Below are 21,398 nucleotides of genomic sequence, written 5' to 3' on the forward strand. Positions count from 1 at the left end.
AAATGGTGTCTTCTTAATTACAAGTCTGCATTAATATTATGTCAGCTATTGAATATGACTTTACCCACAATTACATGCTTAAGCTGCAATAAGCAACCATTTCTGAGAGCACCAATAAACAACCTGCATACAGTACCTGCACCCCTGTAAAATAACATAGCCAGCGATTTCACATCTAATATCCATTGTACGCTAAACATATTTTTAGGTTACCACAAATTGATTACGGTCCTTTTTGCTGATTAATTAATTAATTCAGATTAGGCTAATCCATACTCTGCGAGGTCCAAATTCGTGCCTCACTGTGACACATTATGAAGACTGTGCCCTACGGCAGGTGGTGCATCTAACCCCCTGTCTTGTCTGTAGCAGTAGCTGTTTCTGTATGATATGTTGGATTAAGGAATAAAGACAGACACCAATGTTCAGTTCAATAGCCTTGTTAAGCCTTGTACAAATCCCTACGCCTGGAGTCTGGGGAACAGTCCAACTAGTCGATTACCTATCAACTAGACTCCGTAACATCATCCTTTTCAATAGAAAGTGCAAACATAACGGCATAACATTGTGTTCTTAACAGTCAAGTCATAACAATTGAAAAGCATGACATTTTCTTTTTACTTCAGCTGTCATCTTCCTTTTTTAATTTTTTTTTTTAAATTTTTTAAAAAAAATTTTTTAAATTAACAGACAACAAGTTAAGTCTCTTGCTTACAGAGTAAGCCTGTCCGGTGGCTTGCACAGCCGACCCACCCGTGAGTAAGTATTGGCTCTGACAGGGGTAGGATTAGGGCCACGAGCTGGAGAGTTTGGTGGGGTAGAAGCTTCACCTTCAGTTGGCTCATGTCTCAATTCTGCACCCCTTACCCTTAGGCCTGGACTGTGATCCAGCTCATCTAAGTGAGTGTATAGCATGTTCTGGTTTGTCTGCTCTGCTACGCGCAGATCCACCCAATTGCGACGATAGAGGGAGCCACCAACATCCACCAGGTAAGAACGTGGTGCAACTCTCTGTAGGCATGTGCCCAGCCTCCAAAGTCCTGTGTGGTCTCCCGGCAGCGGTTTCATCCTTATAGTTTCACCCACCTCCAGCTCTGGTAGGTCTCGAGCAGTCCGGTCGTAGAAGCACTTAGCGAGCTGCTTTCTGTGACGCAGTTTGTCCGTGACGCCAACCATGACGCAGGGCTCAAGTAGCTTGTTAGCTACGGGGATAGTAGTCTTCAGACGTCTGGACAGAAGGCGTTGTGCTGGGCTGCTGTCCATGTTTTCGGTGGGTGTGGACGTTGATACTGTTCACGCTGTTGCTAGGCAGACATTCAGACAAAACCAATCGAGGCAGAGTAATTCACCACGAACGGTGAACACAGAGAGCCCCGTAGCATGTAAATACTGTGGGAATACACACACACGTGGCAAAGAGCACTGCCCGGCCTATGGAAAACCATGCAGAGCTTGTGGAACTAATAATCACTTTGCAAAAGTGTGTCTCAAAAGCAAAAGAAGGGTGAGTGAGGGCAAGATTCACTGTGTTGATGATGTTACTCAATGTTCAGAGCTGAACAGTGAAAGTGACATTTACATGCATGAATCCATTGGGGCTGTACACTCAAGAGGGAAGAAATGGTTTGTGACACTACGATTACACAACAAGCAACAACAATGTCAACTGGATTCGGGTGCTACATGCAACGTAATAAGCTACAAAGACAAAATCAATCTGGCACCTGACACACATCTATTTCCCAGCGATACTAGACTAAAGCTGTACTCAGGAGAACTAATGAGCTCTATGGGCACCTTTGAGACCGAATGTGTTATTCGGGGACGCAAACACAAGCTGGAGTTCGAGATTGTGAAAACCAGTCAAAATCCTCTCCTCTCAGGCTCTACATGCGAACGCCTGGGACTGATGCAGTTCACTGTACCAAATGACCTGCACATTGTGGATCATGTCCAGCATGGACCCCTGTCCAAAGAACAACTACTCAGCAGATATGACGATGTATTCAACATGCCCGTTGAATCAGTGCCTGGGGAGGTACACTTTGAAGTGGATGAGAGCATTACTCCAGTCCAGTGTGCTCCTCGCAATGTGCCCATTGCAATGAAAGTGGCTGTGAAGGCCCAGCTGGACAAGTATGAGGCCGATGGCCACATGACATCTGTGACTGAACCAACTGACTGGATCAGCAATATGGTCATAGTGAAAAAACCAGAGAAGCTGAGGGTCTGCATCGACCCAAAGCATCTGAACCAAGCACTGAAACGATCCCACTTCTGACACCATGTTTCTGTATGATATGTTGGATTAAGGAATAAAGACAGACACCAATGTTCAGTTCAATAGCCTTGTTAAGCCTTGTACAAATCCCTACGCCTGGAGTCTGGGGAACAGTCCAACTAGTCGATTACCTATCAACTAGACTCCGTAACAGTAGCCTGAACACTACAGTAAATACAGGTAGAACAGGTATCCCCTTCAGGGGGTATAGCTCACTGTTGTTGCTGCTGTTATGTCAATCTGTGCTTCAGAACTATGTACATGTACAGTGCTGTGTTACTATAGAGGTGCTGTTCTTACCTGTTATGGTGGCGACAAGTACTAATATGGTAACGACAACACCAGCAACAACACCACCAACACTAACTTCAGAAGGCTCTGAAATGAAAACACATTTTGTATTGATACTTTGACAGGAGTTGATCAGGTATTCAACGTAGTGCAGCATTCAAAATGTCCTACAACACTAGCAGTGTTACTGACATATCAATACATATTACTGTAGCATACTTATGAGTGCCCACTCACCTGGGCCAAACACCTGTCCAACTGGCTCGCTGACTTCCCCTTCCCCAGCAGAGTTCTTCATCTTGCATAAGTACTTGGAACCGCTGTTTGAATTGCCAGTGTCGCTCTTAGAGACAGTATGATGTTTTCCAATGACCTCCCACGCCCCCTCTCCAACTTTCCAGTTGTAGGTGACGGGTTCAGCATCAGTGGTGTTGCCCTCACAGGTCAGAGTGCAGGAAGTTTTGTTGGCGTTACAGGAAGAAGTGATTGTGGGTTTGGGGACTGCCTCTGTAAATCCAGGAGAGAGAGACAAAGCAGGGAAAAATGCTTGTGAGGCAATGCATAATCTGCTATTTAATACAGAGGCACACAGACAGACAGAAAGAAAAAATTACTTATAACATAATGTATATATCCTCTCAAGCACATTGCAATTGAACTCCACAGAATAAACCCCACTGTCTGTTTTCAACATAGCCCATCATTCAAAATGTCCTACAACATTAGCAGTGTTACTGACATATCAATACATAAGACCGTAGCATACTTATGAGTGTCCACTCACCTGGGCCAAACACCTGTCCAACTGGCTCGCTGACTTCCCCTTCCCCAGCAGAGTTCTTCATCTTGCATAAGTACTTGGAACCGCTGTTTGAATTGCCAGTGTCGCTCTTAGAGACAGTAAGATGTTTTCCAATGACCTCCCACGCCCCCTCTCCAACTTTCCAGCTGTAGGTGACGGGTTCAGCACCAGTGGTGTCACCTTCACAGGTCAGAGTGCAGGAGGATTTGTTGGCGTTACAGGAAGAAGTGATTGTGGGTTTGGGGACTGCCTCTGTAAATCCAGGAGAGAGAGACAAAGCAGGGAAAAATGCTTGTGAGGCAATGCATAATCTGCTATTTAATATAGAGGCACACAGACAAAGAGAAAGAAAAAATTACTTATAACATAATGTATATATCCTCTCAAGCACTTTGCAATTGAACTCCACAGAATAAACCCCACTGTCTGTTTTCAACATAGCCCATCATTCAAAATGTCCCACAACATTAGCAGTGTTACTGACATATCAATACATAAGACCGTAGCATACTTATGAGTGTCCACTCACCTGGGCCAAACACCTGTCCAACTGGCTCGCTGACTTCCCCTTCCCCAGCAGAGTTCTTCATCTTGCATAAGTACTTGGAACCGCTGTTTGAATTGCCAGTGTCGCTCTTAGAGACAGTATGATGTTTGTCTAAGACCTCCCACGCCCCCTCTCCCACTTTCCAGTTGTAGGTGACGGGTTCAGCATCAGTGGTGTCACCTTCACAGGTCAGAGTGCAGGAGGTTTTGTTGGTGTTACAGGAAGAAGTGATTGTGGGTTTGGGGACTTCCTCTGTAAATAGAGGAAAGAAACAGGAATAATTTGGGGAAATGTTTGTGAGGCACTGAATAACCTGCTGTTTCTACACGACCACACACACACATACACACATGTATAGATACACACACACACACACACACACACACACACACACACACACACACACACAAGAGAGAGAGAGAGAAACACTTACTGATAACAGATAGTTTATATGTCTTGTCAAGCAGTTTGCCATTGAACTCCACAGAATAAACTCCACTGTCTGTTTTCGTCAATCCTCTGATTCTCAGCTCTCCAGTAGCCTGGTTCAGGGTTGTGCGCTCTTTGAAGGCAGCATAGATTTCCAGACCACCAAAATCCTTGTCCCACTCTGCCACCTTGTTCTTCCCATGCTTCCATAGGATGCTTGTGATGGGGCCAGGCACTGTGGACTTGTCTGGTTTCAACAAGACCTCCCCTCCCACTTTATGATAAAGATCATCTGGAAAAGCAGACATTTCATACATGTAAAAGAGTATCAATGTATCCAGGGTAACACATTATGGTTAGGGTATAAATATGTAGTCTTAACCCTATTGGCATTGAAATAGACATTATTATCAACCTTTACTTTTTATGTCTAGAATTCTGCTTGCTGGGAGTATCAAGGCCTATGTAGTCTGCCCACTTCACCAGTATTTTCCCCCTCACCATCGCCACTTGAGTGGAAACTGATCTAGACTACACCACAGATGAAAATCTTTGTCTACACCCTGCCTCAGAGGCTGTCCACTATTATATCACCAGCTAGGTTTCCATCCAGTTTGCGACAGATTTCATGCAAATATTCTAACATCTGCATAAAACAATATGCACATTTTCCCAGTAGAGATATTTTTTCCATCAAACAGACTTTGTGCCTAATGACGTAGTCCACATAAAAATTACTTTTGCCGTTAAATTCCCATGTACCGAAGGAAAAATACAAGTTAAATGGGTTTCCATTTTACACTCCACTGATGGTTTGTCTTCTTCTTCTCATTTGTTCCCGTTGGCAACGACAGGATGTGGTCTATCTTAGTTATAAATATCTCTGGTACTACTCTTTGGCGCCTCCTTCTTCTTCTATGAGTTTTAACGGCGGTGGGCATCCAATAAATGTTGCATTACCGCCACCAACTAGACAGCAGTACAACTCCCTTATACTTTGTTTGAAAAAATAAAGAAATAAAGAAATACCCTACCATCTAACACTACACTCACAAACAAATATAAAAATAACACCACCCTACTCCACTATTTCAATCTATTTAGTACTAACTCAGGCCAACAACCTGAAAGCATGGGACACCACCACTTAACACACCCTGTAACGCTTCTGATGTCAAGTCTCGCACACCCAAATACCTTTCTGCAGCTGCCACCACAACCTCAATTTTCTGCGACTTATGTTCCATCCCTGCAGTACAGTTGATAACCATTGCTATAAATGCTCAAAATCCAATCTTATTAAAACATATATCACTTGTTGGTTTATCCCTCTGTACTGGTACAGATCACTACTCACACCACTCCTCTCACTATCCCTCCCCCTTGACCCATCTTCCTCTACTTTCTTCACTGCCTCAGCATATGACAACTTCTGCACTACTCTAACCCTGGAAACCTCAACCTGCCTCTCTCGCATGGGACATTTCTGATCCCCAGCCCCATGGGCAACCCTACAATTAACACATACCACTACTTTCCCCAATGCTACACATTCCTTTGTCTCATGCCCTTCTGCACACTTCTCATACCTAGGAACCTCCCTCCTACACACTGCTGCCACATGCCCATAAGCTTGACACCTGTAACAACGTAATGTATTTGGCACAAAAGCTTGTACAAGATAACTTATATATCCTAACATCACTTTGTCGGGCAAAGACTCAACATCAAAACTCAAAAGAACAGACAATGACTCTGTTTCACCACTCATGCCACCCTGTCTGCGTCGCACCAAACGACAAGCATCACAAACACTGGGAATCTTCCCCTTCAGTTGGTCAACTTTTACATTTACTGCTACCCCAGTAATCACTCCTTTCAATGGTGCCCTTTTATTGAGCACAAAACAATTCACATCTCTTGCCCCCATTAGTTTAACATGGAGTGCCTGCTTCCTCTGACCAGCAGAAACACAAACAATTATCACCAGACCACTTCTGGTTACCCTCACCGATTCCACAGCACCTAACTCTGTTTTCACCCACCCTGAAACCACAAATGGATCAGCCAAAAGGCAAGGGTCCACTTTTTCCAGAAATGTCACTCCTACTGTCACAGACTCATCTTTATCCTGACCCTCGGTGCAAGCCTCGGGCTCAGAGAACTTCACCACACCTACCACTTCCGATACTTCGCCCTCATTCACTTCCATTTCTCCTACTGTCTTCAACTCACTCTAATACTTTCTACCATTCCCCTTTAACAAACCATCTCCCTTCTATTCACCATTTTTAACCGACTCAAGCTCACCCTCTTCCTCCTCCCTCTCTCTCTTAGACCTCCTCTGCCTCTCTTTTTCCCTCCATTCCTCCTCCGTATTCCAAGTATAAATCTCCTTATGATAATACTGCACTTCTCTTGACATACATCTTGTTCTTGCCTTGTAAAGGAATGCCATTTAACCGGCTGTCACAATCTCCATTCAATCAGCACGAACCCTCCTTGATGGTTTGTCATAAACACTGTTGCGTTATATAGCAAAATGTTTGCCCACTCTGGTCTTCGCACATAAGCTCCAGCCAAAAACTGTGGGGGTAAACTATCTACATTATGACATCATTATGGATAACAGCGATATTATTTGTATTTGTCAAACGGCAGCAAAGCATCGATCATCATGTCACCAGAATAAGACCCTCAATATTTATTTGAAAGTAGCATTAAGCTCATCACCTTGCACTTTCACCACCCTGTGAAGTTCATCATAACTTATTTAATCTGTAGCCTAATGAACTGCAGTCGTAGTGGGAGGACGACACAACATGTCATCGCGTGACTCCATGTTTACTTCGATATGATGGTTATTATATCCAGGGGTGCACATAACTGGTACGCAGGTACGCAAGCGCAACAAAAATCAGGAATGTGTAATGCCACTTGTGTTACTACGCGCCTTTGCGTACTTGACCGATCTTCTCATCTAACCTTACACATGACATGTTGCTTGTCAACTACTGTCAGGGATGTCCAAAAAGCAACAGACATTAAGCAGCTTCTTTGGCGTTTCGCCACCTACAAAGAAACGCCAACTGGAGCCAGAGCCGAAGAAAATACTTTTTTCGGAAAAGTGGCTCCAAGATGTGCAGTGGCTTGAAGCTAACGATGAGCGCACTGAAATGTGGTGCAAGATTTGCCGCTCAAAACAGGTGCATTTTATAAAGGCTCAAAGAATTTCAACCATCCTTTATTTGACAAACATGAAAAGAGCAAGGAGCACACGAATGTGGCGCAAGCCATTGCTAAACAAGCTAGCCGAGAAGAAATGTCCAGTCGCCCACTTGCCAGATGGCGAGACAAGCTGAATGAAGAACAGCGGCAAGCTCTGTTTAATATTTTTCTCCTCGCCTTCCATAAAGCTAAACACGCACGTCCCATGTCTTCCTATTCTGAGGATGTTCCTTTACTGAAGCGGCTAGGAGTAAATATATATACATATCATTCACGTGAAGGGGGCACACGGATCATGCAGAGCATCGCTCACACCATCAGCGGGAAGTTACGAGCCAAGTTGCAGTCTGCTGAATTTTGGGGGCTGCTTTTTGATGGATCTGAGGACATCACAAAAACTGAGCAGGAAATCGTTAACATTGTGTCAGTGTCCAGCAACGGAGAGTTTACTTCGGACTTTATTGGACTGATTGAATTGGGTGCTGACCGAACCGCACAGGCCATAACAGACGGACTTGTGAGACTTTTCAGGACACAGGCTTGGATGACTGGACAACAAAGTTGGTCGCTGTGTGCACAGACGGGGCTGCTGTCAACGTAGGTATCTACAACGGCGTTGTGCCAAAAATCCGGAAACTTGCTGCGGTTGGAGACTCCCTTGTGCACATTCTGTGCACCGCACACACACTGGAGAATTGCGCGAAATCAGCTGATCGCAACGTTCCTTACTGTGAGACATTTAATCGCTCTGTGGTCAAGCTGCTGCAGTGTTATTTACAAAAAGGTGGAGCAAAAAAAACTGCTGCACTGAATAAGCTATGTGAAGAAAATGGGATCTCCTTTGTGACGCTGGGTAAGTTTCATAATATCAGATGGTCTGCATGGAGGCATGAAATACTGTTAAAAATATCAAGACTATTGCCAGCCATTAAAATGCAACTGGTTATGAGTGATAACAGTGACTTGCAGCATATCTGCACAGAGCGTTTTCAGTGCTTTCTGTCAAACATGCTTGACATTTGCAACATTTTGAACACCACATCCATTAGGTTTCAGAAGGAAAAGCTGACCATTGGAGAATGTAAGGATGAACTCATGGTGGCCATTGGACAGTTCACACTTCTGCTTGATGGTGAAAGCCACAGGGCACACACTGTTTCCAATGCTGATGCTGACAGAGACAATACTCAGGGGGTTAATTGAAGAGTTTGAAATCAGATATGACTCCCTCAAGTCATTCTTAGTATTTGATCCTTCAACATGGCCTCAGGAAATGCAAGACCTCCACAGTTTTGGAAACACAACAGTTTGCAGCATTCTCAAGAAATATGAGGCCACCTTGCAACTTGACAAAGATACCACTGTGACAGAATGGATGCGCTTAAAGCAGGCAGGAAAACGCCTGGGAGCCTCTTCTGTGTATGACTTGGTCCAAATAGTAAATACAAGTAACCCAGATGCTTACTCCAACATCAACAAGGTGGTTAAGCTGTCTCTTACACTGCCTTTAAGCAGTGCAGCTTGTGAGAGGGGATTCTCACATCTCAACATAATAAAAACCAAGTACAGATCTCGTCTCTCAGCCCTGATGCACATTCACCTGTCAAAGCAGACCACAGAGACATTTGACCCAAAGCCTGCTGTTGACCTGTGGATGGAGACAGCTAATCGGAGGCTCAACGAAGGACAGGGAGGTGCATCTGCAGCATCTTCATCATCTACCATGCAGGAAGCTGAAGCAGAGGACAGTGGTGGCGGCACTGAGGACAGTGAGGAAGACTGCACTTATTAAGACCACGCTACATATGGGGTGAGTACCAGACACCATCTGCTGGTACTCACCTGAGTAACTCACTGAAAAAGTTATGTGCACCCCTGATTATATCAATATTTGCGCATAAAAGCATTTCCACCACCATTTCTCGCATAATAAATGTTACAAACACAAAAAGATCCCACCTTGTCTAGAGTATTTTGTTTTGTCGACATTTGGAAAGTTTACCCCAAACAAAGTATGTTTCCATCAGGCCTGTCATTATATACTTTACTGCATAAAAAGGTTAGATGGAAACTTGGTTAGGAGCTAGGTTTCCAGCCAATTGGCGACAGATTTTCAAGTGAATATTCTAAAATCCACATAAAGAAAATGTGCGCATTTTCCAACCAGTGGTGAGTTTCCACCAACAGACTTGTTGCAGATAAAAATCAGTGCGTCATGATGTAGTGCACACAAAATGTACTTTTTCGCTTCAGTTTTCATGTACCATCACATTTTCAACTCCACTAATAGTTTATTCACAAAACCTGTTGCATTGAATAGCAAAATGCCTACTCTGGTCTTGGCACTTATGCTCTAGCCAACAGCTCGCAGCTACAGTGAGGATAAGATATCTACATTATGAGATTATTATGGATAAGAGCGAGAATATTTGTATTTGTCAAATGGCAGTCAAGCATCGATCATCATGTCACCAGAATAAGACCTTCTATATTTATTGGACAGGAGCATCAAGATCACAGTGCACTTCACCACCCTGTGAAGTTCACCATAACTTATTTAATCTGTACCCTAATAAACTGCATGGTTTCCTGACGAGTCATAGTGAGACCCATACCATATCATATCATCGTGTGACTATAAGTTTACTTCGATATGATGGCTATTATATCAATATTTGCGCATAAAGCAGGGTCGGCGTTATGGGCGGGCCAATGCACTACCGAACCTCCTTGCCTATCCAAATAAAATATGGAAATATTGATCATTTATTTGACCGAGATGCGCGCCGACAGAAAGACGCATCAATCTCAGATAAAGCATCCGAGCGAGCAAAACAGCGCCCCTCTGTCTCCGTAAGTGTAGACCATGTGTCTGATGCTGTCTGGACAAAAGGAGTATGGCATGTCATACTTTTTCTGGCCAGACAGAATCAGATACATGGGCTACATATAGTAAGACTGAGGGGCGCTGTTCCGCACTCTCGCAAAAATCTGTCCTGAAATAAACCCAATGCGTTTCTATGGGCATAATATGCAGACCTTGTCGCCTGCATTCCCGACTTTGGGACAACGACTCGCATTGTTAGGGCGGAGACCTGAGCATCTCGTCATTATATACACTTGCGAATTAGAAAGGAATATGTGTGCACTGTTCGGATGCTGCCTTTCCCTAACGTAAATTGATGTTTTGCCAAAATTACATAATTACTCCTGTCTAAATAAAATAATTCAAAATACTTTACCAGAGAGCTTGACTTAGCCACAGAGGATCATTAGCTTATTTTTTTACAAAAATGGCTGTGGATTGTTTCAAATCACAAATCGATGCCTATTTTCGAAGCCTGCAATTTGGGCAGCACATGTGGCAATATGCCTAGCAGATTATTGAGTTGCAGCTGTCAGTGAAAAGCATCTAAAAAGTGTGAAGATAATGTGTCTTCAGAATAATTTACACTGAAACAAAATATGAACGCAACATGTAATGTGTTGGTCATATATTTCATGAGCTGACATAACAAATCCCAGAAATGTTCCACATGCACAAAAAGCTTATTTCTCTCAAATGATGTGCACAAATTTGTTTACATCCCTGATAGTGAGCATTTCTCCTTTGCCAAGATAATCCATCTACCTGACAGGTGTGGCATATCAAGAAGCTGATTAAACAGCACTATCATTACATAGGTGCACCTTGTGCTGTGGTCAATAAAAGGCCACTTTAAAAATGTGCAGTTTTGTCACACAACACAATGCCACAGATGTCTCAAGTTTTGAGGGAGCGTGCATTTGGCATGCTGACTGCAGGAACGTCCACAAGAGCTGTTGCCAGATATTTGAATGTTAATTTCTCTACCATAAAATGTAAAAATAAGATGTCGCCAACGTTGTTTTAGAGAATTTGGCAGTACGTCCACCTGGCCATACAACCACAGACCATGTGTAACCACGCCAGCCCAGGACCGACACATCCGGCTTCTTCACCTACGGGATCGTCTGAGGGGGTGTTCTGAGTAGTATTTCTGTCTGTAATAAAGCCCTTTTGTTGGGAAAATCTCATTCTGATTGGCTGGGCCTGGCTCCCCAGTGGGTGGGCCTGGCTGCCAAGTGGGTAGGCCTATGCCCTCCCAGGCCCACCCATGGCTGCACCCCTGCCCAGTCATGTGAAATCCATCTATTAGGGCCTAATTTATTTATTTCAATTGACTTATTTCCTTATATGAACTGTAACTCAGTAAAATCTTTGAAATTGTTGCATGTTGCGTTTATATTTTTGCTCAGTATAAAATGTTGAGACAAGAAGAAGGGGAGGGGTGTGTGCTGAAGATATGGGCGTCTTTCTCCAGAATGCATGCACTCAGCTCTCCAGAATGTGCTTCGCTGTCTCCCGCCAATGCGTGCACATCAATTGTTACATTGTGTGAATTATTTGCCCTTTGATTGTTTCTTTTTTATCAATTCCTCATTACATATGCAACTAGTAGGTCTAGTAAATGTACCGTTAATCCCCGTCATTTGGTTACATTAATTACTGTTAATGCATGAATAACAGTAATTTACCGTTCTCATTCTCGAGTGGAAACGGTGTTTGCAAAGTTCACAACCTGCTACACTTGTGAGAAACACGTTTCGGTTTATTTCATAACCATAATTTAGGAGTTTTGTCAAATGTTTCATTGTGTTTTGTTTGGAGTGCTCCATGTGAGCATGTGTGTGGTTTCCTGTCCTGATAATGTAGCAGCCAATGTATCCATATGGCATAGGCTGGTGCTCTTGCATTTAGTTGAATTTTAACTTTTAGATTTTTATCATTTTAATGTAGATTTTTATGATTTACCACGTGACAATAATTTTGAGAAACGCAAACGTTATTATTGAAATGAAACCATTGCATCAAAATGTGCAGATAACATATTATAATAACTGGCACGCAGATGGGTAGAAATGGTAGGATACATTGAAAGCTTCTCCAAACTTGAAACTCTCGAGCTGCCTATGGTATTTATTATAACACCAATGCAAAAGCGTACACACAGGAGGTCCCACTGGAAAAAAAACGGGCCCGCCTATAGAAATCAAATGCCCAACCAACTGATTTGTTCTGGCGCCATACTCTTTCGGTCCAGACAGCATCAGATACATGGTCGACGCACTTTAAAATGTGCACTGGGCACTGTATCGGATATTGAGTCCTGGGCACTGTTTCGCTCGCTCGGATGCTTTATATGAGATTAATGCGTCTTTCTGTTGGCGTGAATTTGGTTAGCCCAGGACTCAATATCCGATAACTTCCTGAAGTTGGCTCAGTGTGTAGCTAAACTGAATAAGAAGGGCGCGGTCCTTATTTCTCATCGAAACCCACATAGACGTCGTTTAAAACCATTCTGACTTTCCATGTTGAAAATCAATATGAAGAGCTTGTTTAGGATATTGTCCATCCATAATGTCATTTTTTTTTTTTTTCAGTGATATGAATCCCACTCGGCGGGTGCGCTTCTAACTTGAAGTTGCAGCGCACATAATGTCTATAAAGGACATTATCTTACATATACCTATTGTTCATGATAATAAAATATTATGATGTGATGTTGTAGGATAGGATCTACATTTAGCACACAATAGCAAACAAGTGGCCTAACAAATAGTAGGTAGGCCAAACACTTAAGTTCGGCCTACCAGTATGTTCAACTTACCTCCAGAGACTACAGTTCGTGCAAGACAAAGCCAGAAGCACAATCTGATGAGCATTAGTTTGGGCATATTGTACATTTGTTTGGATTATAAATACAATTAAGTTCAAATGAGATATGCTAAATCCCCGTGTGGCTCATCGCCTAGCCTACTCTTGATCTTTAGATTTCATGAGGCTGTGAAAGTGAAAGTAAAATGTGGTTTAGTTCCTCCCTCCAGTGTTGCTAACTCCTCAGGAAGGAAAGTAGCTATTGGCTGTCCTAAAAGTCGCTAAATGATGTCATCACCCGATTTGCATAATTGGTCATGTGCATGTAATTGTGATGGATGCTGTAGGAGAGAGGAATAACGTCATGGGAGAGACAAAGGGGAGTAAAAAACACCCTACATTTACATCCCGCCCTGAATGTAAGCCAGGGCGGGATCAGCCAGCGCCGGCTTTCTGCATGCACGATTCATTTGCAGTCTGGACGCGGAGGGGTGAACATCTCCTGCTCTGACTGCAGCTGGATTGCTGAGCGAGGACTGGGCCGCCTGTGAGTGCTTTGGGACAGGAGTGGGACGGCAGCACCCGCTGCTCGTTGAGAAGAGTAAGAACGATACGTGCTTTCACGTCAGAGTCTCCAATAACACCAGAAAAAGTCGCTTGATTTGTCGCTAGTTGCTTTTTTTGAAAATGTGTCGCTAGAGGGGTCTGAAACTCACTAACCCTCTGCATGAGTCGTCCTCTTCGTGGAAAATAAAATAACGTTCCATTTGACTTGTAAATAATGTTTAATAGCTGCAATACAATCACACTGTATACCAACACATGGCATTATGTTTATATGCTATATTAACTATTTTAAAAATCTAACCACTTCTGGAATATTTCTTGACGTAGTCGTGCCCATACCTGGTCTTTAGCGCCTCCCTGTGTGTATAATTGGCTACAATGCACAGAATTACATATAGAATTTAGAATTGATAGGATCTCTGTGCTAAAATGTAACTACCCTGGCGTTACAAGCACCATGCTCTACCAATTGAGCTACAGAGGACCACTTAATAGGCTAACCCAAAAGAGATAGAAAAGAGATGAGTTTACTGAAGAGAAACAAACCTTCCCTTTACAGAATCTAAATATTTGTCAAACACACTATATACACTACATTACCAAAAGTATGTGGACACCTGCTTGTCGAACATCTCATTCCTAAATCATGGGCATTAATATGGAGTTGGTCCCCACTTTGCTGCTACAACAATCTCCACTCTTCTGGGAAGGATTTCACTAGATGTTGGAACATTGCTGCGGGGACTTTGCTGCGGCGCCACATGAGTGGTTAGTCAGGTCGGGCACTGATGTTGGGCGATTAGGCCTGGCTTGCAGTCGGTGTTCCAATTTATCCCAAAGGTGTTCGATGGGGTTGAGGTCAGGGCTCTGTGCAGGCTAGTCAAGTTCTTCCACACCAATCTCGTCAAACCATTTCTGTATGGACCTCACTTTGTGCACAGGGGCATTGTCATGCTGAAACAGGAAAGGGCCTTCCCCAAACTGTTGCCACAAAGTTGAAAGCACAGAATCCTTGAGAATGTCATTGTATGCTGTAGCGTTAAGATTTCCCTTCACTGGAACTAAGGGGCCTAGCCCGAACCATGAAAAACAACCCTAGACCATTGTTCCTCCTCCACCAAACTTTAAAGTTTGCACTATGTGTTGGGGCAGGTAACGTTCTCCTGGCGTCCGCCAAACCCAGATTTGTCCGTCGGAGTGCCAGATGGTGAAGCGTGATTCATCACTCCGGAGAACGCGTTTCCACTGCTCCAGAGTCCAATGGTGGAGAGCTTTACATCACTCCAGTGCACGCTTGGCATTGCGCATGCTGATCTGAGAATTGTGTGGCTAAGAAACTCCTGACGAACAGTTATTGTGCTGACATTGCTTCCAAAGGCAGTTTGGAACTCTGTAGTGAGTGTTGCAACCGAGGACAGATTATTTTTATGCGCTACGTGCTTCAGCACTCAGCGGTCCTGTTCTGTGAGCTTGTGTGGCCTACCACTTCACGGCTGAGCCGTTGTTGCTCCTAGACATTTCCACTTCACAATAACAGCACTTACAGTTGCCCAGGGCAGCTCTAGCCAGGGAGAAATTTGACAAACTGACTTGTTGGAAAGGTGGCATCCTATGACGGTGCCATGTTGAAAGTCACTGAGCTCTTCAGTAAGGCCATTCTACTGCCAATGTTTGTTTATGGAGATTGTATGGCTTTGTGCTCAATTTTATACTGTACATCGGTCAGCAACGGGTGTGGCTGAAATAGCCGAATCCACTAATTTGCAGGGGTGTCCACAAACTTTTGTATATATAGTGTATATTCAACAAGTGCTTTTCAACTGGTTTCTTCTGGTACAGAGGCTGTACCTGTACTGGTCTCTGTTGGTCCAGAGGATTTACCTATACTTCTCTATGAGGTAGACAGAGTATCTGAGCTACTCTCTATGGCTGTACATGCTGTATCTGAGCTGGTGTCTACTGGTCCAGAGGATTTACCTATACTTCTCTATGAAGTACACAGAGTATCTGAGCTACTCTTTATAGCTGTAAATGCTGTATCTGAGCTGGTGTCTACTGGTCCAGAGGGTGCACCTGAACTGTATTTTACTGGAGTAGTTAGTGTACCTACATGCTGTGGCTCTGACACCAGCTGACAATCCTGGACTGCTTCTATCAGGAGTGTCTGTACTGTCTGACACTGAGCTAGTGGGTCTCCTCAGACCTGATAGGCCAGGTGTTCCTCCCTCTCTGTCTACCTGACCACTGCTCCTCTGTGTTTCCACTAGGCTTCCTTGTTCTACACCCATCTGATAGCAATGAGAGTGTCTTATAGATCAGGGGTTCCCAAACGTTTTCACTCGGGACCCCCTTGCACCACGTGCGCACCACTGTTCACACCCCTCTTGTAGTTGGAGAGAATTTTGCAGGTTTAAAGCTTATTTCCTGAAATTCTACACATTTTGTCATGGTGTGCAAATAAACATTTGCAGTTTTAAAGCATATTTTCTTGCAATTCTATATATTTTGCCATGTCTAATCTGTATTCATGTGATATTTAAGTGAGTAAAGAATTACAACAGTATCTATGAGCAAAAAACAAAAACAAAAAAAACAACATTAGTTGACATGGGCTAGTTGATCTGGACATTTATAAATAGCTCTCTAAGGTATGCAATGACTAACATGACAAGAGGAACCGATGATGCACCACCCTATTTCGAAATTGCACCTTGTGCATTCTACTATTACAACTTTCAAGAGTACGTTTAAAGAAGTTAAGTTAAGTTCTTTCCCTCCTCTCTCTCTGACGCTCCATCTTCATCCCTTCTCTGAGGGGTTGGTGGAGACCTCTGACCGTCAGTCTGGCTGTTGTGTGTGGCTCTGCTGGATTCCTCCTCTTGGTCCTCTGACCCTGGCTCCACCTCAGAGTGCATGTCCTCCTGTTATTGGGAATCACTTTCTTATTTTCTATATCTCTCCTCTTCCTTCCCTTCTTCCTGTGTTTTCTCTTCTTCTTCCTCCTCTTCCTCTGCTTTCCCTCTTCCTCCTCCTCTCCATCTCGTCTTCCCTCATTCTCTCCCTCTCCCTCTGTCTCTCCATATCCCCCTATCTTTGCATCATAACCTCTGACACTTGCCTCATGTGACTCCTGGTCAGATCCATTCCCATAATCCTCTGTCCCCCACTGTGTATCCTGATTGTGGTTCAGGCTGTATCCATCTCTGGTATGTGACATCCGAGGGGGCTTTGGAGAGGGTGAGATGAGCCTGTGACATGTCCTCCTCTCCCTCACTCTTCCTTCACTGCCCTGTCTCTTTCTCCCTCTCCGTTCCCAGATACCTTAGTCAGTGTCCTCACCTGAGATCTAGGCTGGAAGGCATTGGAATTCCAGCCCTGATTCTGGTCATTTTGTTTGAGCGGGCTATTACTCACAACATCACCTGTGTTATCAGTAGACCCTGCCTCATCTAGTAATGGCTGCTTCTCTCCCTCACTCTCTCTGGTTATCACAGCCTTGCTGGTGTGGGTAATCTGGTTACTGTTGCACGGCTGTTAAATGTGATGTAGTAGAGCATATGAAAGTCTATTTCAGAAAAACACTTTTACTTTCTTACTTTCCAAATCTGAATATTTACTTGACCTAGAATCATTCTTTGATCCTGAGATAGCTAGAGATACAATTGTTGATATGGAAAATACATTTCCATCAAACTTCAAGGAGGAGACTCAAATAATGAAAAATGTATGGTAATATTTACAGTAAGGACATGGGCTTACCTTTGGAACACTTCCAGCAGATGAGACAGGCCACTACACATGGAAGAACAGCCAATAGAACAGAAGCCAAGACACCAATCACAGCACCAGCTATTAGGGGGACAATGGAAACATGCAAATACAGAAACAGTTGGAGACGGTCAGATAGACAAAAACATATTTTGTTGATGTCACCCATATCTGCTTGTTCTATCTATCTTGTTAAGCTGTGGCCTTTCAGTCATTGCTGTTGTAGGTTCGTGTCATCTCACTGACTGGGTTTCTGGCCTTACAGGTGTAGCTGTCTGTCTGACTCTGGGGATTTGATGTTAAAGTGCTGTCTAGTTTGCTCCACATCTCCCCCTGGTGGTCAGGCCAGTCGCAGCGGTACACAACCAGCAGACCCTTAGCACTGCAGGGAAGTGTTGCCATGGTACCGCTCAATTCACAGGTGACGTCAGGTTGTGATACTGGCTCTGTTGATGGAAATGGAGGAGTATGTCACATAGCAGAGGACACCTGGTGGTGCACACACACTCTCTCTCTCTTTCTTTCTCTTTCTCTTCTTTACAATCTGTTTGTGTTCTCTGTTTCTCTCTCTCTCTCTCTTTTAATCTCTATTAGGCTGCATTTCAAAACAGGTTTTGTTGGAGTTTCAGGAAGAAGTGATTGTGGGTTTAGGGACTGCGTCTGTAAATCCAGGAGAGAGAGACAAAGACAAAGCAGGAAGAAAAGCTTGTGAGGCACTGAATAATCTGCTTTAATATAGAGGCACACACACACACACACACACACACACACACACACACACACACACACACTCTGCAATACTGCAAGCAAAGGAACAAACATGCACACACACATACTGTACACACACACGCGCTTACTGATAAGACAGGTTATATGTCTTGTCAAGCAGTATGCTGTTGAACTCCACAGAATAAACTCCTGTTTTCGTCAAGCTGGTGATTCTCAGCTCTCCAGTAGTCTGGTCCAGGGTTGTGCAGCTTTCAAAGGCACTATAGGTGTACAGCCCAAAATCATTGTCCAACTCTGCCGCCTTGTTCAAGCCATTCTTCCATGGGATGCATGTGATGGGGTCAGTTATAGTGGACTTGTCCGGCGTCAACACAAGATACTCTCCCACTTTTCTGTAGAGCTGTTCATCTGGAAAACCAGACATCATACACGTGAAAGTGAACTAGTGACTGGTGTCCAGGTTAGAGGTTAACACTCTAAATGGGCCTACATAGCCCTATTGACATTGAAAGTGATACATATTATCTACAGTAACCATAATAACAGTTAATGTGAGTTTACATGCACTTTTAAATGTGTCATGTAGTTCCTATGTGGACATTATGTTATGCATGGTTTATGTATAGCCCTTAAAATAAACTGATGCCAAACTACAGGAGGTAAGTGAAGGTTACCACGCACAATTTCAGCTGTTAAAATCTCTCTCCTTGCCAATACAATAGGCCTATAATATGTCATCATTGGGAGGCAGAAGTGGAAACCCCAAGGGTTGGGGAGTAACTGATTGCATGTAACCTACCAACCCTGGAAACCCCCTACTTCTAATGGTAAAGCCACCCACACACACACACAGCCAAAATGAACCATTCTTTTATGGACCTGCAGATAGGCCATAGTACAGATAGTCACATAGTACAGATATAGTGTGTTGTCGATATGATATCGAAAACGTAGCATACTTGTGCGACCATGTTTTATTATTAGCAGTGTCGTAAGATTATGTTGTTTTGACTTGTGTTGTGATGTACTTCCAAGTGCGCCGCGATATCGCGGCTTATTTGCATAAAGTTCAGCTTTCCCCAACTTTGGTACCGCCCTGTTTAAAAATATATATATTTCACTGTGACCTGCTGCTGACTGTCAGGCAGTGAGGCAGGCTGTTGCTGAGTGAGTAAGTGGTGGAGAGGGCCGGAGGGGTGTGTGTGTGTGTGTGTGTGTGTGTTGAGTGAGCACTAGTCACAGATGAGGCAATTAAACATCTTTACTACAGTTTTTGGTCACGTGAGTCACGTGAGCGAGAGGAGCGAGCGCAAGCACACGCGCACGTTGTGACAACTTTCTACCAGTTGTAGGTAGGCTATTTAGATTGTCATTATGGAGACACCTATTTCCAAACCTTTTTCCATAAAACATGTTAATACGCTAGAACTGATGCACATCAAGAAATGACGGAGACAAAGCACTGACTTTGGGCGCACTAGAGCGCATTAATACATCTGCTCCGAGGGGGTTTAAACTGCATTCTAATGTTGACTGCTTAAAGAAAACTGTATCAAGCGAAATGCTTAATGCAGGCTCAGTTCTTGGTCTCGGGGGCTGCCTGGGTGGGAATTTGAAATGGAAGTTATGGAACTCCCTCGCGTGGTTCTTTTTATGTGGAAAAGTCCTCAATGAAACTGACATTAGGCTAAATGTGGAGAATTATACATTTGCCTCTGTTGGCCATCAAGTAGCCTATTAATGTATATGCCATTGTAGGCTACCATTTGATACAATAAATATGTTGAAATGACAACATCACTGGAGTCATTGCAAATCAATTTGTGCCACTTGTGTAATCTACCTGGAGCTGGCAAACCAATTTAATAAATAGCCTATAACTTCAGTTTATTGTTGTTGTAGCCTTGTGTTATTATGAACGCATTAGATTGACAGTAACAGTAGTCAGATTAGGCTACAGGTAAAACAAATTCAAAAAAATAAACACTGGCTGTTGTTGACAAGCATATTCAGTTCATATACATATTATTCATATTTAATTCAGTGATTTAATATATGGCCCCATCTTCAGTAGCCTATTCCAGCAGGCTATTGGGAAACACAAGCACTTCTTATTGCGAAATCGCCTAGCTATTAATATTGAATAATTTAGTCTGTTAATTTGGACTAAGAAAGCTGCTAAATCGGTCAGTTGACATATTTTCTACATCTTGTCTAGGCTACTGTAGACTATCTGAAATGAGATGTAGGCCTATCAGGGGCTATAGGCTACCTGCCTTTATCAAAGCAAACTATGGCAAAATGTAATTAGAATCATAAACCCAGATTTGTGTCTGTAGCCTATGCCTATTGAAATGACAAATCAATCTCGCAAATGGGCCATCTATAATGGGTTGTAGACTTAACATCTGGAACATAACAGCACAATTGCCAGAAAATAGCCTAATATTAGTTTTTTTATGTTCATCCTAGTGTTTCTGCTCAGATATTTTCTCTTGCCACATATTCAAATTCCTTTATTAGGTCATGTCATAGCTTGCAATTATTATTTTGAGGAAACCAAATTTTCCTTCTAGCGTCGTTACAAGTTACTACGATATTCCTTCTTAATTGGCTCGATAACGCTATGGGAAAAGGGTTTATTGAATAGATATGGCAACTCCTCTTGCCGTGGAAAAAAAATATTGGGTTAGTTTCCATGCCTTTCGGCCGGGTTTTGAGTACTTAATGGGCTACAAATTGTAGCTTGACCTGGCAACCCTGCGCCCAACAATCCCCCGCCACTTTGCTTCTCTTCTGTTGGAAATGAGTGGCTTTCCGTAGTTTCATCAACCATACCGTCCTCAGAGGCACTGGGAGCCTTTTCTTTTCAGTCAATTTTCTAGTTTGTTTGTAACAAACAGTTTTATAGTATGTTGACTGTGGCTATGTATTGAGCCTACGTAGCAGACATGAGCTTTCTGTAAAAGTTAACGTCAAACTTGCTTGTTGAGCCACAACATTGAAACAAATAGGATGGATGTAGCCTATGACAAAGGTAAAATAACCTAGCTAGCGATTTCACAGCTATGCAATATCC

The 21,398-nt window shown here is 43.3% G+C and overlaps 1 protein-coding gene across 3 annotated transcripts in view; it reads right to left on the reverse strand.

Annotated features, from left to right (window-relative positions):
* The window catches only part of LOC121558086 (carcinoembryonic antigen-related cell adhesion molecule 5-like), a 48,197-nt gene extending 34,739 nt beyond the window's left edge, over positions 1-13,458 (reverse strand). For all 3 annotated transcript variants that reach the window (XM_045218168.1, XM_045218167.1, XM_045218166.1), the window contains exons 1-5: positions 13,269-13,458; positions 4,355-4,642; positions 3,904-4,173; positions 3,357-3,626; positions 2,810-3,079 (exon numbers count right to left, since the gene is read on the reverse strand). In XM_045218168.1, the coding sequence (XP_045074103.1) occupies positions 2,810-3,079; positions 3,357-3,626; positions 3,904-4,173; positions 4,355-4,642; positions 13,269-13,344 (1,174 nt within the window). In that variant the 5' untranslated portion in view covers positions 13,345-13,458. The remainder of the gene's footprint in view (positions 1-2,809; positions 3,080-3,356; positions 3,627-3,903; positions 4,174-4,354; positions 4,643-13,268) is intronic.
* Positions 13,459-21,398: the final 7,940 nt, after the last annotated feature.

Source organism: Coregonus clupeaformis, unplaced genomic scaffold (assembly GCF_020615455.1).
Source record: "Coregonus clupeaformis isolate EN_2021a unplaced genomic scaffold, ASM2061545v1 scaf1412, whole genome shotgun sequence".
Lineage (NCBI taxonomy): Eukaryota > Metazoa > Chordata > Actinopteri > Salmoniformes > Salmonidae > Coregonus > Coregonus clupeaformis.